We start from the raw sequence: 26,391 nt of genomic DNA on the forward strand, positions 1-26,391 counted from the left end.
TTTGACAAGAATAACAATAATAAACTGGAGGCAGGTTGGTCAGTAAAGAGGGTGTTGTAAAAATCCATAGTAGATAATGGGTGTCTGGATTAAGATAGCTAACAATGATAGGAAAAGAGGACACTTTGGAAATTCTAAAGGGACTAAAGGCAACAAATTTGTTGATTAGAGGTGAGGAGCGATAGAAAGAGAAGAGTTAGATGGGACTGTCTTTTGTCTTAGGAGAATGGGGAGTTCACTGTGCTACCAACAGAGAACAGCAGACACAGGGATAGGAGAGAGGTTGAGGGGCAAGATAATGAATTCAGCCCGTGGTCTGTGAGGCACTCAGAGGAGGCTTTTGGTTGGCAGTTGAGCAGGTCCTACTGGGATAGGGTGTAGATGTGGAAATCACTAGTAATTCCAAACTTAGAAATGAGAATTCAAAGTGCAAAATGACCAAGGAGAGGGGAGAGAAGTAGCAGGGGACAGGATCTTATTTAAGGGCAGGGTAGCCTTCCTCCTATAGACTGATCCTTCTGGCATTTGTTGATCACCTATCATGTGTGAGTCTCTCTGCTGTGCATGTGCATGAATTTTCTCTTATAATCTTTGGGCCTGACCTGTGAATGACACGAATGTCTGCATTTTTGTAGCCAGGGAACTGAGGCTCAGTAATTTACTCAGGGCTACCTGATTGCTAAGAAAAATAGCTACAATCAGGATTCAGAAACACTGGGCTATTCCCAGTCTCACACATTCTATCACACATGTTGTCTTGTTTTCATATCTGTGTTCTATCCAGGACCCAGGTGGGCATGCCCACGTTCACATTCTGTGTGAAATGTACGGAGGCAGAAGGAAGCATTAGTAGTTTAATCAATGAAAGAGTAAATCAACTCTTCCTTTCCAACACTCTTTTTTTTTTTAGAGATTTTAGGTAAGAATTCCACCCGTGTGTAAGTGGCACACCAAGATCAGATAAGGTCAGGGCCCAAGCACGTGAGTCCCGCAGTACCATTTGCCAGCAAGGAGCTCTAGTGGTGGGTAGATTTTCAGAACTATTTGCAAAGATTTTACTTTATATTTTTGTATATGTGTTCAAAGGCTGTCATCAAATATGGAAAATACCAAGGCTCTCAGTCATGTCTTCTTTCTCTCTGGGCCCATATCACCCACGCCAACGGGGTTGCTGCTATTCTATATTTCCATGTGATTTTCTCAAGTCACTCACACACACTCTGTCACCTGTGCCCATTGGGAACACTAGGACATTTCTATCTGTAGTACTGGTGGCACTTTGAGGTTTCCTCTCATGAGCTGATCTGAATTTTTCATTAGGTTATCTTAATTGTAGAGTCATTCCCCCTCCCCATCTTTTCTACTCTGTGTTTTCCCCCAAGTGTCATTTTGTCATTGGGTGTTTGTCTACGAATAGAACACGTCAGGAAGGCCTTCACTCTGTGCTGTATCTGAGGGTGTTTGGGGGACCCTTGCCTCCTCCTCCCTCCGTGTGTGGCGGGCGTTTGGTTGAGCACCCAGTGGCTGTGCATCTCCAGGGGAATGAGAGAACCCTGCGCACTCCATCCCTTCCATTCTAAGTCTTGATGGGAAAAGAACTCCCTCCTTTTAATAATAATCCGCCGCCTCAGATCTGTCCATTCTATTCTTCAAAAGGATTATTTACAAGTTACTTACCTTCTCACCCTCCATAAAGTATTTAATGAAACGCTCACAAGGCTGTGCTGTACTCCTAAAGGTATGCCCTTCTTCCTATCATCAGTTATAGTTTGAAGAGTTTTTCTGTCTTCTTTTTTGTGGGGCTGAGGGCTGATAGAGATTTGATTCTGTGCCATCACTGGGAAGTGAACCAAAGGAACATAGAAGGGTGGACAGTAATCTTTTTGTGCTCTAAGCTCCACAAACACATATGCACACATGCGTCATATCATCTCACGAGGTCAAAAGCCCCTGAGGTTAGATCCTACAGTTCTCAGATAAAGAGCCCCTGTTGTTAAACCATCAAATGTCTTCATGGTTAAATTATAGACTGACTTTCCTGAATGCTCGGTTTTCCTAAGGCAGCTCAGCACCTGGGCTTAAGGTAGCTCCCTGCAAGTGGACTTCTGACATGAGGAAGGGGGTGATAGTGTCAGGAGAGCCTTAACCCGTTAGGGGCCTCTCAAGGAAAAATGATTTCCTTAAATCAAGCCGGGCAAGGGATTTCAAACAAATTAAATTCTTCACATGTCTCATTACTCACTACTGGCTTACATTTCTGAAGATTTAGAAAAAGAGAAAGCAAACAGCCAAGATACTGAGGTAATACGACACTGAGAAGTTCTATATTTATCCCCTATCAATGTCTTTCAGATCAAATTGGCTGAGTTTACAAATCAAAACCTGATTTTTTTAACTTATTTATTTATTTATTTATTTATTTATTTTTGTAGCAGCCATCAGCTGCATTACTGCAAATACCCAGGTTCCAGACAGCAAGCTGCAAACCCCCAAACATCCAGCTGTGTGCTTTCTGGCTTTGATATCATCACCCATAATAGAGGGTCTGCATGCAAAACTGAGCTGACAAGCTCACAAACAGGCCTAAAGCAGAAGAGCGCACAACTCCCAGGGCCCAGCCGGCTGCTGAGGTCACATCTACCAAGGATACAAGCATCATACCATGAAGGGAAGGGGTAGGCCTCAGACATATGCAGGGCCTGGCTCTGTGGAGGACAGGGCTCATTGTCCTATAATCACATTTGGGGCTGCAACTCCTCCTTCACACAAAGCTAATGGTTATTCTCAGAAAATTTCCCAACCAAAGATTTAAAGAAATTATTTTTTCTTCCTTCTATATATCTGTAAAAAATATATAACATTTCATATATGCATATTCACACATGTGCAAACAAATACATATATTCAGTTTCAACTATCAAATGAGTTCTTAATATATGCCAAGATTATATATAAGCAAAACCTTTTGCTGTTATCCTTATTGACAGAGATAGACAGAAAGATAGGTAGGTAGATAAGAAAGAAAGATGGATGGATGGATAGATAGATAGATAGATAGACAGATAGATAGATAGATAGATAGATAGATAGATAGATAGATAGATAGATAGATAGATAGATAGATAGATAGATAGATGATAGATAAATAGATAGATGATAGACATACAATTTACAGTTTGCATCCGTTTATGTAATATTTTTATTGGATCTCTGTCACTTTACGATAGAATCATGTTATTAGATTAACTTTTAACCTGTCACTTTGTATTTCCATCTTAAGCAAAGAGGATAGTGAACACTGGAGCTGTTTGGGAGATGGTATCTTCTGTGTGTAAGACATGATGTAAGAAAAGCTATAACAAGCTGGAGGAGCTCAGAAACAAACAAGTCTCAGGAATCCGATGGAAAGCTGAGGAAAATAAGTTTCCCAAAGCAGTGTCCATGTGAAACAGTTACAAATCTGAGGCTGGCAGGCAGGGAATGACATGCGGACACCACCACGCATTGTACACAGAAGGACCACAGCTCGTGTTGCACCAGCAGCCAACACTGTACTGTGTTCCAGGGCAATGCCTCTCATAAATGGAAGCCAGCTACTGAGAACAATTCAGCCTGCCTCTTCCCCCAAAATGCTACCTGCATTTACCTGCATTTGTGATCAAGGGTAATTTTCTCATCTACTGTCTGAGGCTGTACAGTGCTATAATATGCAAAAGCAGAACTTTTTTCCTGAAGGAGATCTTATGAATTCACTCCTTCATGGAGACCCCATTAGACTCACCTTACCACCAGCCAGGCCATCTGTATCCAGAGGAAAGATCAAGGAGAAAAAATATATATACAGTGTGTTTATATCTTTTTATTCTTCATTGTGAAATGAGAGACATTCCTCAAGCCCATGAGCAGCTACACAGTGTATCTGCTTTCTTAGAAGAAATGATCCTGAGAAATTGTATCTCTTGTAAATCAGATCCTGTTTTAAGTGAAGGGAGTAGAACTCTCTAGTTAAAGGATTTGTGGTGAAACCTTTGTCAAGTTAGTTATTATTAAATCTCTACTAGAAAATCAGAGATCTGATTATTCTTTCATTTCTGCCTGGTGATTTTCTTGTATTAAGGATTGTGTATGTTAAAATGTGCTCAGACTGAGTTGTAGCATCAGTAAGAATGATGGTAATGATAAGTACCATTTATTGAGGGCCTACTATGTTCTGAATACCTTACACATATTCACTTATATAATACCCTCACTAACCTTATAAGGTAGGATGAGGTCCCCATTTTACAGGTGGGGAATCTGAAGTGCACAGGATGACCTCCCAGCTAGTGTGATCTAGACCCCGTGTGAGTGCACAGGAGCTAAACATAGCCCCACGGTGCAGCCAGGGGCAAGTGATATGGGCTGCCACCACCAAGCGGTGCTCCAGCCTGACCTCAGACCCTTGGAAGCAATTCTGTGTAGAGAGTTCAACACTGACATCACGTCTGGAACCCCTGTTACACTGGTAGTCTGCCCTGTGAGAGAAGGTACCTGACTGGCTTTGTGTGTCTGATCCTGCAGTACAAGGAGTGCATCACTGCGAGGCTGATGCAGCTCTTAGGGTCAGTCTGCATGCCTGGGGACCCTCAGCCTGACCTCAAGACTTTCCTCTGACTGGTCCTTGGAGTCCCTACCATGTGCTCAAATGCAAGTCTCCTCATGCTCTTCCCCTTGCCCTGCCCCACGGAGCCCCTCGCCAGGGCCTCTGCTGGCTCAGGAGAATGGAGGTCTATTCTAATCATTGTTGCCTGTGCACTAACCTTCCAGGCTGCACGGGCTCCTCAGGTGGCAGGGAATATGGAGGCACCCCTGATTCATCAGCAGGTGTTGACAGTGGCCCACCTCTAACGTCTTCTGTAGCCACTGGCCCTAACCCCTTGCTCCAGCACATCTCAGACCCATCCCTCCAGGCTTGCAGGGCTTAGTCCCGAGGAACAGTAACCACATCTGTCACATTGTTCCTCTCCAACCGATCTCCAAGCATCTGAACAAAGCATGTCTTCTTCCGTCAAAGCACAAAACCGGCCATGATAGTCAGTTCATAACAAAGGCACATGGAGGGACACCAGCTGACCTGTCCCAGGAAACAGCTGCCCCTGGAGCCCCATCTGAGTTGAACAGGAACATCCTGGTACAAACTGAGAGGGAAAGCGGGAGCAGGGGCCAGAGATCCAGTCTAGTACGAGGCTAGTCACAGTGTTTGAACTAATCATTAAAATAATTCCCTCCAACTCTCAAGTTCTGGGATTCTACATTCTTTATTTTTCCAGTTTCTGAGGTCCAGTGGTTTTTATCTCAGCTGCTATATATGCCATAAAAATATTTAGCAAGGAGACAGCTGTGTCCTCTCCTCTCCAATGCTACAGCTGTTCTGACAAGCTTATTCTTGGGTGCAATAAAAATGATAATTGTGGCTATTACTATTTTGTGTTGTGAAGGATTTTAATGCCCAATTTATGAATTCAGAAACCTGGGGTTTTCTTTTCCAAAGGGGTATTACTTCACAGGGATGTTTTTGTCCTTTGATTGGCTGTAAACTGCTGAGCTCAACCCTTTGGACAATGTGAAACTCCTTTGGGGATTTGGGGGCAGGTGTAATTATGTTTCCAACTTGCTTCATTTCACTGCTGGGGTTGTCAGATTCCACTTAATGAAATAGCTGTGCTTCTCAAAAGTTGGCTGTAAAACAAATTCTGTTAGATAAATCATACTTCCTCATTGATCTATGTTTTTAAATTAAAGACACATACCTCTAAGGAAATAATTGGCCCCAAGACTAAATATGCATTCTACTAAACACTCAATAAACCTTTTAAAATCACATATTTAAAGAAAGTCTGTTTTGTTAGAACACTAATAGTGATGATACTTTGTAAAGTCAGGAAATAACAAATATTGCACTAAGAAAAATTGCCGGAAGTGACCCTGTCTAGGGAATAGAGCCACATAAGGATCAGGAGAATGACATGGGTACCCTCTTATTTTTTTCAATTGAATTCAGACTGTAGTTCTGAGTCTGTCAGTCAACTGGTTTATTAATAAGAAGTTTACAGATTTCAAATTATGTAAACTACTTTCCCAGGTACCCTGAGAACCAGAAAAGTCTAAGACTTGGTCCCTGCTCTCAAAGAGTTTCTATTGCCTTAGAAAATAAGACTAGTGCATAGAGCATAAAAGAATTAGAAAATACTATCATATTTACAGGAGCTGTAGATTCTGGCATCCAGAGACCTGTTGTGCTCTGTCACTAACCAGATACGGACCTCTCTAAATTGTAGTTTCCCACATGAAAAATACAGGGCTTGAACAAAAATCACTAATTCCCAAATTTAGCTATACATGAAAATTTCCTGGTAAAATTTTGAAACTTCTCATCCAGGAGATTCTGATTTAGTCCGTGTGGGTGGGATCTAGACATCTATATTTAAGCAACTAAATTGGTTTTACTGGAGTCAGGCTGTGTTCTAGCATGGCAGCTATGGAACTGTATCATCATTAATGTCACTTTAGGCTCTTTAGTTTCATTCTTTTATGATTTTAAAGACTAGAGGAACTCTTCATGCAACAGGTGTGCAGGACAGTCATAGGCACTGAGAATCAGGAGATAGATGGGAATGTATTAGTCTCCTCAGGATGCCATAGCAAAGTACTAAAAATGGGAGGGCTTACATAAAGGAAATGTGTTGTCTTACTGTTCTGAAAGCTAAAAGTCAAAAATCAAGGTGGCGGACGGTCCCTGTTCTCTCTGACAACTATAGGGGAGAATCTTACCTTGCTTCTTCTAGCTTCTGATATTTGCCGGCCATCCTCGGCTTTCCTTGGCATCACGTGGTCTTCTTCTTCCTGTGCGTCTTCACATCATCCTCTCTCTGTGCACAAATTTCTCCTTTATAAGGACACCAGTCACAGGAGATTAGGGACCACCCCAATACCGCATCATAATTTGCTTACCTTTGTAAAGACCCTGTTTCCAATTAAGGTCACATTCTGAGGTACTGATGCCTCAAAATATCTTTTGGGGGATTGCAGTTCAGTGTATAGCAGGGAGTTTTCATGGAAGAATTAGAATTTGAAAGCGAGGTGGTATTTGCTTAGGATGACAGGAAGAACTTAACTTCCAAATCGGTAGAAGCAATCTGTGCATAAAAGGAATAATCATGTCTGTCCAAGATGAAAACTAGCATGGTCTGGCTTCAGAGTTGTAGTAGAGGAGGTGTTGATAATAATGATAATTAGAGTGGCTTTCCATCCTCAAAGCAACCTTAGGTAATACTATTCTAACTGAGTCACAGAGCTGAAGACACGGTGGTGCAGAGGACTTAGGTAGCTCGACGTGTGGTAAAACTTGCGGGTAGAGGATTATCTGATCCCAAACAGGCTTTTCACCATAATGATATGTTGCCTTCCTCACGGCACTAATGCTAGATAAACTCGGATGAGTAGATCGGGGCTACTTCATGAAGGACATTGATAATGCAGCAGCGTTTGTGTTTGATGTTATAGAAAATAGGGAGCCATTTTTAGTGTCTGAAGAGGTGTGACATGATGAAGGGGATATTTTAGGAAGATGAGTGTGTCATTACCACTTAAGGATTCATTTTCTATAGAAAAGAAAGACTTATAAATGAGGAGCTATTGACCATGAAGAGTTTCTGATTTGCTTCTTCCTCACTGGTATCTCTTAACCAAGAATTTCCTTTAGCAACTTTAAATGCACTTTAAAGTATGTTCTCTTGATCTTTTTTTTTTCCTCTGCTACTCTGTGTAAGTTCTTGATACGAGTGATAAATTATTTCATAGCCAGAGAACAAATGCTGTTAAAGGAAAACTTCCCTGGAATCATGAACTCTTATAAATTCAGATTTCAATTTAGTGAGGTTTTTTTGTTTGTTTGTTTGCTGGTATTGGTTTATTTGTTTGCTTTAAGCAGCACCTATGGGAACTTCCTTTTTGGTGGTTCAAAGTTCAACTGTTACGTATATAGTGATCAACCTTCTCATTTTGTTTTTGCCGTGTATGCTTCTAGTAGAGAAAAAGTATGTGAAGACAAAGGTGAAAATAATGATAATGAAAGCTAAACTGTATGAAGCATTTTATTGTATACAAATTACTTTCACATGCTTTGCCCAATTTAATCAGAAAGTGTGCACATAGTAATTGGTGAGTAATGGAGTCACTGTGGCTTTCCTGTAATTCTACATTTGGTCTGGAAGCACATGATAGTAAAATTTAGCCTCATTGTTTTTTCCAGGATGACATAAGTATAGATCCCCAACCTCTGTAAATAGCAACCTGGATCAGTAGGGAACATTCACTTCTCCCAAACCTTAAGCCATCCAACTTCCTTCCCTATATGAGATTGCCTGACATTATTAAATAAAATTGTATGTACACTAACACACATGTTCCCAAAGAAAACTTGAGTTCTTGATTGTGATTACCCTAATATTTGTGTACTTGCATTTTAGCCAATGACTGCAAACCTCTAACTTGCTTTTCTATTTGGTTATCCATACAACAAACTCATCCAAGTCTGGTCCCTATAAATCTTACTGTGATCATATAAGAACATATTTGGATTATCGAATTAAAACAGATGGACGGTCTCTAGTTGGAGAAAAGAGTAAGAGACTCAGAGAACCCCATGTCACTTTGTTTCCTTGCTTCAATGGTGTAGTGCACAGCCTCCCAGGAGACCTGGGGTCCTAGCAGTCACTGCTTTGACACTGGAGCTCAATCCAGAAACAGCTGTCCAGAGCTAATTTATTTCCTAATGGTACGGCACTGTTAATTTATAAATTACATTGGTAATTCAAGCTATTATTAATTTCAGATAGTGTAGGGCAAGCCTAATTAAAATATGACACCAGTTGCCACACATATGTACCAAGGACTACCATTTAAAATTAATGGGAATATTAAGTGTGACACTGGTCTCCGAGATGCTTTGCACAGTAATTATAGCATTCCAGCAGGGAAAGATGTGACAAATGTAGGCTTGAGGTGGGGAGCAAATAAACAATGACAATACAAAATGAATCACACATTTTTCATTTAAACCTTTCTTTCTCATTTTCTCTATCTTTCCTCAAATCAAAGTTAGTACTTTTTCCCCTAAAGACACTTAGAAAACAATAACAATAAAGGCTACTATGATGATTAGAAGTTTCTTACTGGTTGGGATTATGAGTCTTTACGAGTTTATGTAGTTGTCCTCTCTATATCTTGGACTTTCTGTCTCTGTTTTCTACTTATTAACATTTTCCTGGTTATTCCTGTGAATTTAATTAACACTTGTTTGCTATAATAAATAGAGGCCATTCTTTTACTTTTCTGTAGGTAGTAGAGGCAAGAGAATTTCTACACATATATGGCGTGGGTTCCATATGGCATAAAGATGCATAAGGAAATGCTCAGGATGGCTTATTATTAGATGGTGGCACAGACTTATCATGACCAAGGTGTGGGGCAGAGTTGGGCAGGTAGTGGCCCTTCTTTACAAGATAGGTGTCTTGTTTTTGCTGCCGTTGTTATTGCTACTGTTGTTATCGTGACAAAAATGATGACCTTAACAATGTCAGAAAACAAATACAACCATAACTTACCTCCTGCATATGTCACTCTTTGTATGGTGTTAGCTTCTTGCTGTTGTCATTTTCATGCTTTGGATTAGCAGGTTCACGTGGCATGATGGAAGGCTTTTATCACCTGGAGAGAAATGTTCCTTTCTTGACTTTCTCTTCCTGTGGGCCCACTCATGTTAACATAGCTTCACTCCACTGCAGTCTGCACCCCCAGGCGGATTCCAGGATTACTAACTGAAGTACTAGGTGTCCAGCACACCAGAATTCTTAAAGTGCTTTTGTGCATACATATACACACACACACACACACACACACACATTTTGTTAGTCCAAATAACCCTGTGGGGAATGAGGACTATATATTATGCCTGGGCAAATATCTCAGCTTAAGCTTGTTGTCCCATAACAACTATTAAGAGCACCCTCTTTTCCTTCAGTTTACATGACAAAATATACCATCATGTTGAATACCTTCATTTAACAGAGGAGTGGGATAGTCCTGAGATGAAAACATGTGCTTTTTTTAAATGTGAAGATGTTCTTTTAAATATTGAGGTACCTGCAACAAAATGCAGGAATCCTGTTGTACATTTTGATACATTTTGACGTGTACATACACTTCTGTAACCATCAACCAGATCAAGGTATCAAACATTCTTACTGATTTCCACCCTTTACCATTTGATCCAGCCCCCTCCACTTACCCCATGGCAACCACCAGTCTGTTCTCTGTATCTATGAAACTATTTGTTTTGTTTGTGATTGATTTGTTTTTTAGATTTCACATGTAAGTGATATCATACGATATTCGTCTTTCTCTGTCTGACTTATTTTACTTAGCATAATACCCTCTAGGTCCAACCATGTTGTCACAAATGGAAAGCTTTCACCCTTTTCTATAGCTAGTATTCTATTGTGTATGTTATCTTTATTATCCATCCATCTATGAATGGACACTTAGGTTTCTTCCATATTTCGTGTATTGTAAGCAAGGCTCTGATAAACATAGGGGTACATTTATCTTTTTTTTTTTAATTAGTGATTTTGTTTTCTTCAGTTAAATTCCCAGAAGTGCAATTGCTGAGTCATACAGTATTTCTCTTTTTAGTTTTTTTGAGAAACCTCCATACTTTTTACCACAGTGGCTGTATCAATTTTTATTCCCATCAACAATGTATGAAGGTTCCCTTTTCTGGACATCCTTATGACAATTGTTACTTTCTATCGTTTTGATACTACCCATTCTGTCTGGTGTGAGGTGATAGCAATGATTAGAGATATTGAGTATCTATCCATTCTGTTGTCTGTCTGTATGTCTCCTTAGGAAAATGTCTGTAAAGGTCCTCAATCCATTTTTTAATCAAATTAGTTGTGTTTTTGGTGTTGAACTATATGAGTTCTTTATATATTTTGGGTATTAGCCCTTTATTGGATATTTAATTTGCAAATATATTCTCCCATAGAGTAAGTTGCCTTTTGGTTTGTTGTTAGTTTTCTGTGCTGTGCAGCCATTTTAGTTTGATGCAGTCCCATTTATTTATTTTTGCTTTTGTTTCCCTTGTCTGCGGAGACATATCTAGAAAAAATTACTAATGCTTATATTCAAGAGTTTACTGCCTATGTTTTTGTCTAGTGGTTTTATGGTTTCAGGTGTTATATTTAGGTTTTTAATCCATTCTGAGTTTATTTTTTTCTGTGGTGTAGCACAGTGGTCCAGTTTCATTCTTTTGCATATAGTTATCCAGTTTTCCCACCACCATTGATCAAAAAGACCATCCTTTCTCCCCACTGTATATTTTTACCTCTCTTGTCATATATTAATTGACCATATAATTGTGGGTTTATTTCTGGGCTCTCTGTTCTGTTCCATTGATATATGTGTGTTCTTACACCAGTGCTATACTGTTCTGATTACTGTAGCTTTGTAGTATAGCCTGACATCAGGGAGTAGGATATGCCAGCTTTGTTCTCTTTTTTCAAGATTGCTTTGGCACAAGCAGTTACTTGTGTTCTCCATTGCCTTTCTGCATGGAAGCTAAAGCCCAGGTGATTATGGGTGGGAATTGTGAGCCCATCTTCTAGGCTTTCCATATTTGGAGGTTTATATCAAGGTGTCAGGTAGGATGACTAGTAGGTAGAGGGTTGTTATTGTTTTTCAATAGAGAGCCTGAGTCTCAGGATGGTGAAGGGACAGAGTAAGATATGCAGACGTGTCTTCTTGCCCTTTGCCCTCTGCCCTGTTTGTGTTTAGAGTATGGAGTCCCTTTTGATGGTTTGTCTTCAGGATCATGTAACCAAGAGCTCTAGCAGATTAAAGTTTAGAAAAGTGCATTTTGCTTATCCCATTGTGTATCTACATTTAAGAACAGAAATTTAAATTTATTTTATAAGTATTTCCATTGCCTTTTATGACTGTGTGTGTATGTATGTGTATAAATGCTAGTGGGGTATTTTAATTGATCCATAGTCTGGGTTGAAGTGATCACCTACACACTTTAAGGTTCAGTCTCAATGATACCTTGAGATCAGAAAGAGTTGATATTCACATAAGTTACCTAACTCAAATCCCAGAGCTCACCTGCTATGTAAGATTTGGGCAGTGTAACTGTCAAAATTATCAGTCACTTACTGAGGACCAGTAACTCTCTAGGCACTGTGTTCAGTCCCGGTAGGAACACAAACATTTCTGTGGATCCACTGGAGAACTTAAGAAAAGTTCTTTTTTTTTTTTAATTGAAGTATTATTGATATGTAATCTTATATTGTTTTTAAGTATACAACACAGTGGTTCATCAGTTACCCACCTTATTAAATCCCCACCTCAAGTACTGCAGGTACTATTTTGATGGAAGCCGCGGACAGTCAGGGCAGGGACCATCAGCACAGCTCATCAGAATCCGAACTCAGAAGTGGCACGTTCTCTGCAGACATAACCATCTTATACTTTGTTTTCTAAGTTTATGCCTTCGGTGTTTTTTTCTCCAACTTCACCATACCTTCTCCTGTAGCTGTGGGCTTTGTGAGTGAAGATGAATACCTGGAAATCCAGGGCATCACGCGGGAGCAGTCGGGGGACTACGAGTGCAGTGCTTCCAATGACGTGGCTGCGCCGGTGGTCCGGAGAGTAAAGGTCACCGTGAACTGTGAGTGGACTCAGGGACCCCGTCCTGCACCCGCATGGGCCTGGCTGCTGTCATAGCCACAACCAAGAGCCAGGTAGCAGAGCCAGCTGCTGACTCAGCACAGTAAATAATGCAGCACCTTGGCCCATTCACTGCTTTCAAGGGCAACAAATCCAAACTCTAGTTTTAAAAAGACAATGTATCCCAAAGGAATTTAACACAGGCCCAAACTTGACTTATAGTCGGTGCATAATTTATATAAATGTGTCTTTGAATCCCTGTTTTTCCCATACTTTACTCATAATGTTTCCAAGCTTCTCATTCTCTAGACCTGTCATATCCATAATAGGAGACACAAAAACTCTATGTGTAAAGGAAATATTATAATTTCCATGTACAGTACATTATTTTATCTCATCCTTTTACAATGATGTAAGTCAATGCACATGGTATATATTCATAATTTACATATAGATAAACATATACATATTAGAGGGTGTATCTCAAAACCTGATTTTGACCGATAACAAGTACAGAATCCAAAAGGTTTGGAGGCCACTGCTCTAGACCCCTCATTCTCTTTTATCAACCATCCAAATTCTCTCTACACCTTTCCTACTCAACTTCACCTTCTCTCTCTCTCACCCTCTCCCTCTTAATTCCTCATTTTGTACATTCAGTTCTTTATGACATTTTGAACGTTTTTCTTTGCTTTGCGCTTTCCAGGAAGTCTTATGACAGAATAGAACACAAGAACGAATCCAGCAGACAAGAAGCTTTCCCTTCAAAACTTGGGTGGGGTAGACATAGAGGAAGAATGTTATGTATTGGTGATTGTTCATTCTTGACTTTCATAGTTTGGTTTCTGTTGTAATCTGAACCTAATTAATGCTTTAAGAAGCAAGGAAATAGGAATAACAGTGTTACCATTTTTTATACCAAAATTGGCAGCACAGTTTTTGTTAAAAAAGAGGCTTAAGATGACTAGCCGTTGTTAAAAAAAATTATCCTAAAGAGTAAGGAAATGTAAGCAAAGGGTAAACTTAGTTAGGAAAATAAGTGAAAGCTAGGGATAAGTCAGCACATGAAATATGTACCACTAGGTGGCTAGATGCAGGTCCAGAATGGCTAGGTGTTTGGCTGAGTTGCTAAAACAAAGAAGGGAAACATTTGCTTTAAACTTTATGTCCATAAAATAAAAGCAAACTCATTGTTTGGGAAAAGCCCTGCTTTTCCTGTTAGTGAAACCCCAAAGATATTTCTCTTTAGGGTCTCCACAAATAGAGCACTTTGAGATATAGTCAACAACATCACATATGCTATTTCCGCAGTAAGTAGTATGGCGAGTTTATTATGGCCATTTGTCATAATGTACTTCCATGCAGACTGTAGGATGGTTAGGTAAAGACTTCAAATGAATGTGGGCCCAGTATCTGGATCTGGTTTGGTCTGGCTTGACTCAGGGATACATTTTAGAATACCTAGAATGACTGATCTATCTATCCTTCAGGCAATTCTCTGTGAATATTATTTCTTGCAACTGAGCTTTTGATGGGAATTGAGTAGTTCAGGGTTATATACTCTGGCAAGAACGTAGTGTGCAGAAATTCTATAAGGCTGATTAAAGGTGCTGAGTGTCAACCCTTGGAGCATAGGGTTGATGGGTTGGCATCATCCTATGAAAGTTAAAAAGTTTAAACAGGAAATATGCCTGAATACCTGGTCATCCCACTTTTGAAGAGAGGGGAACAGAAGTAATACATGCTAGGGAGACCAAATTTTCTTTCAGAACAACCCTGAATGGCTTCATTCTCTGGCACAGTTAGTACAGCAATTTGTCAGCTCCATGAAGCTGAGGTAGAGCAGGGAGTGAACAACAGAATCGGTGAATGAGACAGGCTGCCTCACTTCAGAATGCATTTTACAGGACGACGGGTCTTCTCTCTGCAGATCCACCATACATTTCAGAAGCTAAGGGCACAGGTGTCCCCGTGGGACAAAAGGGGACACTACAGTGTGAAGCTTCAGCAGTCCCCTCAGCAGAATTCCAGTGGTACAAGGATGACAAAAGGTAAGCCTCCCTCCCTGCCCACCTCCCCCGCAGAAGGAGGAAAGCGCTTTCAAGTCCTAATTCCAGGTGGTTGCAAAATGAATCCCCACAAAACCCTCTTCTCATGGGCAGGGTACCTCGTGCCCATAAGGGGGAAACTGTGTGTAAACACATCTTTTCTTATTATTAGTGGACTTCACCTTTGTTTTTAATGTTGCCATGCGCAGTAAGCTCACCAGCCAACAAGCCTAAACTTTTTTCAGAAAAGCAAGATCTCAAAGGAAACCAAGAGGCCTGTGTAAAGTTTGTAAATTTTTTATAGGCCAAGGAAATAATGTGTTCGGCCGGAAGCTATTTTTAACACATCGTCAGGCTCGCATTAAGAAGTAAGGGTGCTCGCGGGGTGCTGGGAGTGGCTAGCGACTTAGCTGTAGCTAGCCAGTCTCCAGGCCAGAAGCAGACAGTATCAGTGGCAGTGAATAAGAGAGTCCATGACCCGATTAAGCCCTCCCTTTGTGCCCAGGTTGTTCTTTCCCTGAAGAAGAAAAGAGAGGGGGCTATTCCCTTCTCTTCCATTGTGGCAGCCATCGTGGAGATATTTGTTGTGATTCACTGAAGATTGTCACCGCGAGGAGTTATCAAATAGCACGTTAGCACGGGATCAGCAGCTCGGCGCAGCCAGGCAACATGACAATTACCGTTATCAAAGAGCTATGTGAAGGGGGATGAGCAACAATGGGAAGAGCTGTCCATTTCAGAGCCCCTGCATAACAGATGGGGATGGGGGGCATGCAAAATGTCCTGAGGGGTGTGTGGGTTACGGGGGAGGAAGAGGTGACAGGCCAAGAGGCTGAGTGAGAAACGATGACAGCAGAATTGTGAGAAGGGGAGCAGAGAGCAGTTCTGGGCCCAGGGTGTCTCAGCTGTTGCCTGCACTACTGAAGACCCCTCCCATGTGCCTGGGGTTTCCTTATCCAGAGGTTGGTCAGACAGCAGAAGCTCTTCCAGCCTCTGAATCAGTCATTAGATTTTGTCTACAACCCTGTCACTTACTCATATGATTCATTGTGTCTTACCCTAATCCTTCCGAGTGAGATGTAGTGCTTTTCATTGCTAAGTACAAGCGCTGGCAACCTCTTACTGAGGCGTGTTGCGTTCATCCAGCCCATTTTGTAGAGGAAGGGACTGAGGTGAAAGGAGTAAAAGCAAACTCAGAGCTAAGGAGAGACAGCTGATTTCCCCCCACTCCATCCAAGTATTCAGAGTCAAGCAGAAGGGAACAGCATTTTCCCAATAAATGGACATGGTCATCTCTCTTAGAAATCCTTCCTCCTTGTCCCTCCCTTCCTTCTTTCATATAGAAGATGTGGTGTCAGAAGAAAACAAAAACCATGGAGCTGCCGGGTCAGACCCCAAACCTTCAGGTGCCCAGGTCTTTGTGAAAACTCATCAGCCACATCCTGTTGTTCTTATTTTGTATGGAAGAAAAATGCAAGGAAAACATAGGGGAAAGCAAGGTCTTAAAGTATGTGGAGGCAAGTAGAGCAGGTCATAGGCAAAAGTGGCCACTGGGGAGAAAAGGGAAGAGAGAGCTCAGCTTTGTAGGTTTGTGGGTCACAGGAGGGACGGCAGTCTGCGGCACCATTCACCCAGGCGGAGAAGGCCAGATAGAGGCCCGGGGGAGGTTCAGAGGCCTCTAGCTCAGGCGCCTTTGCTTCCTCCTCCATCTGAGTTCTTCTCAAGGAGGCTCCTTGTCTCCCCACTAATGGAGTCTGGTCAGTTTTCCACTGGCTCCTCATTTATTTATTTCCAGTATTCTCCCATTGGTGGAGTTGTCTGTCCTCCTGGCACTCAGCTCAAGAAGACCACCTCTGCCTCTGAGGTCCTTGCCACTATCCCGCTTTCCTGGGCCACCGAGGAGGGCAGGCTGCCTCCTCCAGGTAGCGCTCAGAGGGCATCTGCATCTGCCCACGGGGAGGTGAGCTCCACCCTCGCTCACATTCCCAGCAAGATAAGTGCACTTCTGAGGCAAAGCAGATCTCCGAGTGATGGGATCGGGCAGATATCTCAAAATGTAGGGTAGAAAACTTCTGATTGTGGACTAGTGCCACTCAACTGCATGCTGCCATGTGGGTCATCAATCAGAGGGAGAGAAGATGGAACGCAGTACTTAAGGGCCACCCGTCCATGTGACATGAGCCAATGAAAAGCTCGCAGGTTCATTAAGAAACCGAAGCACGGTAGCAGTTGTGGGCTGGGCAAAGGTGTGACCACACAGAGAAAGGCTAGTGTGCCGTCCCAGAAGCTGCAAAGTGCCGCAAAGTGACGTTTGGGCACCTTACACTGTTTCTAGCTAAAGACACTTCGGAGCTGTCAAGCAGGAGCCTGCTTCGGTAAGTGCCTTTCTCCACTGCAGAGCCGAAATGTAATTCACAGTTTGGTTCTGATGTGAAGGCTTCTTCCCCAGCCCAGGAATGGCATCAAAATGGCAAATGGGATCAATACGCTTGAACAGTTTTGCAGAAGCCTCCTGGTGGGCGGGCTGTAGCGCCCTCTTTGGACAGCACCCCCTAGAGGATCAATATCTACATAACAAGCTGGAAATATTACTGGTTTCTGGCTGCACAGACGGATGCCTTATTCCATTCAGACAGCGCTCACATTTTAATGAAGATTTTAATGAAGTTCGTGGACTCAGGCCAGTTCATTGACCCCTCGCTTATGAGAGAGAAAGGCTCCCAGGAAAACCTACATAATGAAAAGCAAGGCAAGTTCCTCCAACCAACCTCCTGACTTCCCCAGAGACGCATGTTGGGTGACAACTGAAGCCAGAACCTGGCTCTCTTCTTTGGTGATGGAGAGAATCACTCCAGAGTCCTACAGAGACAACACCTTCAGATAATGATCAAGTGGCTGTCCTCTATGCCAGGAACACACTGTGACTCAGGGACAGACAGTGCTCTTGACGTCTGACTCCATAAAAATATATTGTATTGAATCACATGTTCAAGTTTACAAAGATGTTCTTGTCATTGTCTTGCTGAGTTTCACTTTCCATTTCTTCCCCAAATATTGTTTTTCTTGGTTTAATGATGCAGCCATTTGCCCCAATTCATGTCCCCTGATTCTGTTCTGATACCTTGAAATGGTTTACTGTCTGTACATCCTGCCCCAACCAGGCCCTAAACAAGGCAGTTTAGGTTTGTCTCCATGTTCCCTGGGACTCTCCATTCAGAAATATTTTTTTCCCCAATAGCATTTACCTTTCCCATAACATAGACTCAGCTTCTGGACAAGGAAGACAAATTATCTCAAGGAAGGTAAAAGTTTGGCTTAAAGCCTGTTCTCTGAAATAGGACACTCCAGATGCTTTAAAAGGAAGAGAGGTGGTCTCATAATTTCCCAGTGGACATGCAATTGTAGTAGGAATTGTGGCTTACAACCTCGAAAGAGGAGGCAATGGCCCTGCCAACCCTGACAGCAGGTTTCTTCTTACCTTCTCCATCTGCCCCAAAATGGAATCCGTGGTTCTAATGAGTACATCTAACTGTTTTCCCCACTAACTATCTGTGGTATCTCTTTGCAGGCCCCTACAAATTGCCATAATGGATTGCTCAGGGAGACTGTCCTGGCCCTATGGGGTCATGTTCTTAAGAATCTACAATCCTTCCCACACTCTAGGCAGATTACCTCTTCCAAGCCCTTCAGAGTCCCCTGATGTCAAAATGCTCCCTGGTTCTTTTACCTTATTCACAGCCAAAAGCAAGGTATTATCTCTCAAGTTCTTGAGAGAAAACTTTACTCCCAAGATGCCTGGAAAACATCGCCCTTTCAAACCCCTCCAGCGGTTGTTCTCTTTGAAGATGTGTTTTTCATTTCCATGGTTTTCGTCATCTTCATTGCCACCATGATCCACAACAGTGAGGACCAGGTCATGAGCACCTACTGTGTGAATAACATCATGCTGAATGTCACACAGCTGGCGCGTTAGGTCTTCTGAAGGCATTTGCCTTCAGAGGACTTAAATATCTGTATAAGGAGATGGATATCTGTACAGGCCAAGAGTGCCTCCAGGGACACACAGCAAATACAGTTACATGTGTCCTTGTGTGTGAACTTGCTGTGTAGTTGAACGGAGGAAGAAGTGGTTATAACGATGTCACAAAGGGGTCAATGAGATCCTTCATTCCCGAGTCTGTCTTCTTTCTATGAGAAAAATATAACCATCTCCTTTTTCTGTCTCTCCCTTGTTTGTCTCAGGCTGGTTGAAGGAAAGAAAGGGGTCAAAGTGGAAAACAGACCTTTCCTCTCAAAACTCATCTTCTTCAACGTGTCTGAGCACGACTACGGGAACTACACTTGCGTGGCCTCCAATAGACTGGGCCACACCAATGCCAGCCTTACGCTGTTCGGTGAGACTGAGCCCTGAGCTGGGCAGGGGGAAGGGCCACGGGGAAGGGAGGCCTTGGGAAGAGGCCGGGGGGCACACAGGAGAATCAGGGGTGAGGCGGGGAGGTAAGAAGGAGCAACGAAGGGAAGAGAAAACTAGTGTCCACTTCAAAGCGGATGCCTGGAGTAGGGGGAAAAAAAAGTAAAAAGAATGTTCATATTTCATTCTATAATGGGAAAAATCCTGAGACAGGAGAGAGGGGAATTGGGAAGCTGAGGTGACATTTAATTTTTTCTTCTCAGTGATATCTCTCCTAAACTGGCCGTGGGGATTATAATTGGACATAATAGTGTAGAACCCAAAGAGGACATTTATGATTTCACTATGTTGTTCAAAGGATTAGTATAAAATGTTAACTATTTCTGAAAGTTTTCCTGGCCATTGGAACATGAGAGAAACTAAATTATATTTATGAACATAGAATCCTGGACCTTGGGATCCTGAATAATATTAGCTTTAGAGGGAGAATTAACATAGAAAATGGGATTTCCCTGGTGCTCCATTTGAGTCAATGGATGCTGTCTGGCTGGATTAAGATATATTTGTCCAGCCAAGACACCATCCTGACAGAATCCCATAGTCATTCATGCATTCATTCATTAAACAACTATTTATTGAAGGACTAATGAGTGTGAGGCAAATTGCTCTGTGTTCATTGCATGTCTGATAACTGCACTGGCTGCTAAAAGAATGTAAAGGAAACAAATAAACCAGCACCCTGATTAGACCTTGTGTGTCTCCAGCTCCCGTGAGTGGGACAATGACACAGGCGTGAGCTTACATTGTGTCTGTGTCAGCGGACAGGGCTCCAGGCACCCAGGGATGGCTTTCATCTCTTGATGGAGACAGATTCTCCCTACAGAACACATGGTTCATTTACGGTCGCTTAAGGGGAAAAATCCCTCACTATCCAACACATTTGGTTAGCTTAGAAGCTTTCTAATCCATTCCCCTAGACTCCCATGTTAATAATCACTCTTGAATGTGGTGGGGAGGGAAAGGTGAGGAAGTTAGCAGTAATTGGCAAGAACACACATTCCTTTTATTTTGAGAATGCTTGAAAATCCCATAGCTTCCAGCCCCTTGCCCTCAACCACTACCCCTGCCACATCCCCTCCATGGCACATGCACTCCATTGTTCCATCTCTGCTTCCGAATCACATTTTATCCCTCTTCTGTCCAACACATAAAATCAAGCACGGCTGGGAGGAGGGCTGGGAAGGGGAAGGCTGTCTTTGACCCCAAAGCTGGTAGCTCAGAATAGGCACAGCTGTGATTAGTGTGATTGATCTGTCTGACATCTCTCACACAGGGATAGTCATAATTGCCCCTCACGTTTGTCAGGCCCTTTGACATTTTGGCAGGTGTCTGTCCACCTCCAGAGAAGGGCCATGATTAGAGAGGAGCGAACCCCTCCTTCTCATGCCCTGCACATCTAAGGCTCTCGCTAGGCCCCCAGTCCTGCCCTCTGCCTTGCACCCACAGTGGTCCTCATTCCTGTAAGCAGTCTTCCTCCTCTTTGGACCTCGCCCTTCTGATTTGGGTGCATGAAATGGTTTTGCAACTGGCTTTATCATTCCTGTCTAATTCCCTGGCCTCTTCCCTTTAAGCGATCTTAAGATCAGAAGGAGAAGCAACAGACTTTAAGAATGAACTTGCTGGCATTTGTGACAAGGAATGTCGTGAAGCTTGTGTCATAAATCTGCTCTTTTCAGCAGACCCATGTGTGGCAATTAAAACCTCTGCCTTCGTGCCATCGTTTTGTCAGTATTCACCCTGTGCGTCATTTGGGACGTTCCAACAGTTGCCAGCTTCCGGGAGTCTAGGGTTGTCAAAAAAAAGCATTAAAAAGTGATAGTATGTATTCAAATAATTTCAGTTGAGACTGAGTCAAACAAAGATGAATGTGTCCATGTGGGAATGTTCTTTAATGCAGGAGGTCTAAGATCCATCACATCATCACATGCTAAATCTCTAAGAAGGAGAAAAAGTTTGGTACATGTTCCAAACTTAACCAAACAGAAACAACTATTTTAGCCTCAACGAAGAGGTCAGTTCTGAGGAGCCTATCACAGAAATGCTCATGGGTGTCATAGTTCCAAGGATCTAGTAAATCCCATTAATGTGCAAGATGGGCAATTCTACCCTGCTGGCACTCACTGAGGCTAGTCCAGACATTGCAGCCCCTAAACTCATTATTGAGATGCACCATCAATAAGGCTTTGTGACAAATATAAACTTATTAGAGAGTTTTCCATGTCATTTCCCATTAGCAGACAACATCACAGCTCAGAGCCAAGAAACAGACATGGACAGGTCAGAAAGCAGCACTTACTTTATGTGAATATACAAACTTTTTGGTGAAGGAGAGCATCACAGGAAACAAGCAAAATTATCATCATTTTGCCACCAACCTGTGCATAAACTGCACACCCTTTTCACAAGGCCTGAGGTTGTGAAGTGAGGGGTGCTGGCGCTGGACTCAAAGTGTACTTAAATTAGACAGGGGCAGGGCTGGTCCTTGCAGGCAGACGCAGTAGGGTCCTGTGCACCTGAGGCTGCATAGCCCAGATGAGGCACAGAATTCTGCTCCCACCATCTTGAATCACCACGGTTTCTCAGAGACCCTTCTTCCTGCTTCATGCCATAGGATCAGAAATTCCTGAACTTGTTCTCCCAAACTCAAACAAGGGGGGAGGGTGTGGAACAGAAACCTCACCTGCAAAGGGACTTCAGTCCTTTGTTCCCAAGTCAGTACCTCATCCCAGCACCTGCCGGGAGTCCATCCTTCTGCCCTGGAAACCGTCCTATGGCCAGCAACTCCCTCCCTCCCGGTGTCCAGGTTTGGAAGCAGAAAGCCCTTTAGTGTTTCTCATGCTACCTCTTGTCCTACCAACCTTGGTTTTTATGTCTTCCTTTATTTATCCATGCCTGCAGAAATGTTTGTAAAAGTCAGTATACAAACTATATATGACAAATATATAGCTACTGTATATAATATATGTGTTTGTTTTCATTTTTCTCTCCTGTATGTCCCTCACCCGATTTAGAACTAAATGAGCCTACAAGCTCAACTTTGTTGCAAGGTCAGTATCCCCCATGCCGGACGGTTTCTCTCCCCTCCCTTTCTCCCAGAGCCCCCCACCCCTGCCCTAAACCTCCATTACCCAAGGCTCTAATCTGTGAAGTTGCTTAGAGGATGACAGTGGCTTCAAAGATATTACTGGGAGCTTAGAAAATCCTAAGGAGAGTCCCCTTTTCTCTGCTCAGAGCCTGTGCACACTTCCCTGGAGGGCTTGGGAGGGGCAAGGGAAAGAAACGTCTATGAACACCTCAAAGCCCAGAGATCTGGGTGGGCAAAAGGTTGAGAGAGTGAGGCTGGCCCAATAGGAAGACAAATCCAACCAGCTGTGCAGTGTCTGTAACGAGTCCTATTGATTATTCCTCAGCAACAGAAGCAACACCATGTGCATAAAAATTCAAATATTCCCTAAAATGCATCATCCGGCTCCTGAGGAGGTTCTCCAGGGGAGGAAGGTGGGCACTGCGGCCAATGAGCAGCCATCTGGAGTGGGATCCCTCCGAGTCCTACCTCGGAGCCTGACATCTCATACTTGCCTGCTGTCAGGCACGTCACTGAACATAACTTAGACTCAGTTTCCTCTTATGTAAAATAGAGTTGATCTGCCTTATCTACTTAGTGTCTTTCCAACATTTCAACCAAGAATGCACATTGAAAAGACTTTGAAAACTGCTGGGTGCGTTTCGAATCATTAGCGTCCAGTCTCCAGATGCAAACTGGAGGACACAGGGACCTTCCTCGGCGTGACGTCACAGGGGTTCATGTGCTCCTTGGAGCTCTTTTCCCCAGCCGCTCTGCACCCCTGTCCACCTCACGGTCTGCCCCTGGTATGACTCCTGCATCTCTCGCTTCTATTTGCAAAGCCCTTCAGACTTCCCCAAGGTTACTAGCCTAGCATAAGTGATTCCCTGGGCCCGTGACCGAGCATCTGGGCAGCAGTGCGCCCAGGTCAGCGGTAGATGAAACCCGGGCTGAAAGGGCAGCTGTTTGCCTCAGGACGGTGCCAACCACACGAGAGGCTAGCAGGAGGGGAGCTGTGAGGACAGTGGGGGGATGGCTTTTCCTGCCTTCCACGCCAACGCCCTGACCTTTCTCATTCCACCTCTCCCTACACCCGTGCTACTCATCAGTTCACATCGGGCTGTTCAAGCAGTCAACGGAGGATGGCATCAGACCTGGAAGATGGGGGTGGGGGAGGAATGGAAGGAAACGAGTTACATGGGAGGCTGTGTGACAGGTGAGGAAAATATTTTTATGATGAAAAGACTCAAGCGGATTCACCTGAGTGACGTGGAGTGCTGTGGAGACGGACCACAGGCAGGAAAGCCAGACAAAGACCTGAAAGAGAAAGTGACGTCAGTGTAAATACTCAGGTTCCACGTATGACTTGACTTACATGTATCAGACCCCTGTGCAAGGATGTCCACAGATGTAGAGAGCGTTAGAAAGTAGCCAACATAAACGGTGAAAGGGGAGTGTGAGAGTCAGGCTCACGCCGATGATGGCACAGGGTGACTTTCAGAACGAACCGAGCTCGTTCCGATCACTCAGTTCTTCGTTCTCAGAGTGAGTGGGTACATTTAAAACAGGTAGAGGTTGCTAAGGAGTTAGTATTTAACTGATGGTATAGATAGAGAGCGTGTTGTCCCACCCCAAAGCCAACAATAGAACCAGCCAGAAACAAGCAAACCACCCCCTGGCTGCTGAGCCCCGCAGGTGCAGGAACCCCATTATCAGCCTCCTACCGCTGAGGCGAAGCTGTCCTGCCTCCCCTCCCCCTACTGTCAATGCTGAGTGTGGCACAAGGATCTCTGCACCAGCTCTCTGCTCTCCTTTCTCAGGCTGCTCTTAACCCCTCATCCTTGCTGAGTTCAGGGCAATGGGTCAAGGCCAGAAGCTGTAGCTTACAGATATCTGGAACATTCCAGGACTTGGATTCGTAGGGTCTTTAGTACAGCTGTTGGACTCTTTCATACAACTAAGGAATAATTTAGTGGAAAATAGGCCTCAAACCTAGGGCATTTCCCTCACTCACCTGTGTGCTTTATTTCTGTTTGTCCATCTGTCCCTCCTCCTCTGCTTGTCTCCCATAGAATAGAGAGCTACCTATTTTCTCAGGGAATACCCCCACATTATGCTCATCTTATCTCAGATAGACCAAGCAAGTTTTACATGAATGCACAGATTCCCACTAACTGGGAACACTTGACTTTAACAGAAGTTTTTTGTTACTCAATGTCTGGATGGAGTAGAAAGATTTTGATAAGAGAATCATCCCTCCTCAGCATTTTCTGCTGTGCTTAAAGTATTTCTCTGCTCCCCTTTTGCAAACACAACAGATTGCATGTCACCCTCTCGTATTAATATTTGGTGGTGCAGGACTCCTGCCATGATAAATAAGGACTTAGGGATGAGCCACCATCCCTCACAGGCAAGTGTGCCAGGGCCACGCTGCAAACTCAGCGACTTGGGGGCTGTTCATTTCCCTTCTACGGTCCTTTGTCTTTTATCTCCCAGGCATGAAGGCAGATTTGATGGTATCAGTGGGCTGGGAGAGGTTGGCTGATTAATGTCTGTGAACCTCACTGTAACCATCAAACCCACTTATTAAAGAATGGGGGAGTAAGTAAACTCTGTACCACAAGCAAAAAAACTGTAGTAGGAGAGATGATCTGTTCTTCCTGGCAGAGGATTAAAGCTGTTAATTGGATCCATCCATCCAGCAGTTAACATTTCTATGGCACAAGTGTCTAAATGCAAAAGGTGTAAAAACAAAAACAAAAGATCTTTCTAGAAGGTTCATATATGCATCCTGGCATGAAACCAGCTTTCCTCTAGCCGCCAGAACCAGGCAGCAGCCCTGTAATTTCCTGGGTACTTGCGCTCAGCTACAAGCATTGGCTTTGGTGATGAGAAAGATCACTGGTGGGTTGACCAGAGATGCTGGCTGGAGTCCTTGAGGCAAATGGTTCTTTTCCTTTCTCTTTTCTCTCATTCTTTCTTTCTTTATTTTGAATATTTTTTTCCCACTCTACCTGCCTTTTCATTAATAGAGCAGCAAAAAGATTACAACATTCAGTCAAGCTCTTGGTGAGGAAAACACATGCTTGAATTTCAAGGGATTGTTTGTTTCCTTGATGGTGAAGATGAGCTCACACACTTGGGTGTGTGACTCGTGCTCACTTTGGAGGCTCAGGCAAGGCTCAGACTTCTGCACTTGGACCCCACGTCAAGAATGTTATAAAAAACAGCATTAGTATTTCTACATCTCCTTTCAGTACCAACTGAAAGGAATGAACTGTAGTGCAGTCTGACGAGTTTAGAATAAAATAAAGAATATCTTGGCATATTCCCAACATCACTACAGTAGATATAAGGGGGACAGGGCATTCTAGTTAACCAGAAGAGTTGGAACACTGCTTCCTGAAAAAGCCCAAGGAAAACTTCTAGCCAAGGTTAAGCATGAGATTCAAGGTGGTCCTTTACCTTTACCTGGGTGGATACTAAGGAGTGTTGGTCTTGCAAGGAGTGCTTGATGGAGAGTCAGTGAAAAAAATAGCTAGATGGGAACAATTAAGCTGAAGTTGTTTTCAGATCTTTGTTTTATGGAAAACCACTTCTCCTATCTGGAACACTGTGGCAACTTATGCTTTCAATTTATTTATCTTTCTGAAAGTTCCAACATGTTGGACTACCAAGGAGAACCCTGTCTTGTGTCCTTCCTTCAACAGAGTTTAAACCACAGCCCCCCTGCCCACCCTGTGGGTGACCCTCCCCGAAATAAACCCTCCATTTGCACTGCTTGTGGTTTGGGGGTGAAAGGACTATGACTGCTTTGTCCCTCCAAGATCCTCTCCGGACTCTCCTCCCTCCTGCGAATTGCCTCCTTGCCCAGAGAAGCCAGTGGCTCCTGAATGAAGCGAGCCTCTCCTTAGCTTCTGGGCTGGGTTTTAGAGCCCAGTAAACACTACAAGGGACTATCCTTGCTAACCATGAAGACAACCAACACCCCTGCTTTTCTCTGACCCCCTGGCTTTACATCAGATCTTCTTTAGATCACCCTT

General features: G+C 43.2%; 1 protein-coding gene across 6 annotated transcripts in view; it reads left to right on the top strand.

Moving 5' to 3' along the window:
- NTM (neurotrimin) overlaps window positions 1-26,391 on the top strand; it is a 913,692-nt gene that overhangs the window by 880,394 nt on the left and 6,907 nt on the right. For 4 of the 6 annotated variants that reach the window (XM_036930127.2, XM_036930133.2, XM_036930129.2 and 1 more), the window contains 4 exons: window positions 12,632-12,766; window positions 14,696-14,816; window positions 19,056-19,207; window positions 22,296-22,331. In XM_036930127.2, the coding sequence (XP_036786022.1) occupies window positions 12,632-12,766; window positions 14,696-14,816; window positions 19,056-19,207; window positions 22,296-22,331 (444 nt within the window). The remainder of the gene's footprint in view (window positions 1-12,631; window positions 12,767-14,695; window positions 14,817-19,055; window positions 19,208-22,295; window positions 22,332-26,391) is intronic. The other 2 variants (XM_036930131.2, XM_036930132.2) reach the window with 1 other exon arrangement.

Source organism: Manis pentadactyla, chromosome 13, assembly GCF_030020395.1.
Source record: "Manis pentadactyla isolate mManPen7 chromosome 13, mManPen7.hap1, whole genome shotgun sequence".
NCBI lineage: Eukaryota > Metazoa > Chordata > Mammalia > Pholidota > Manidae > Manis > Manis pentadactyla.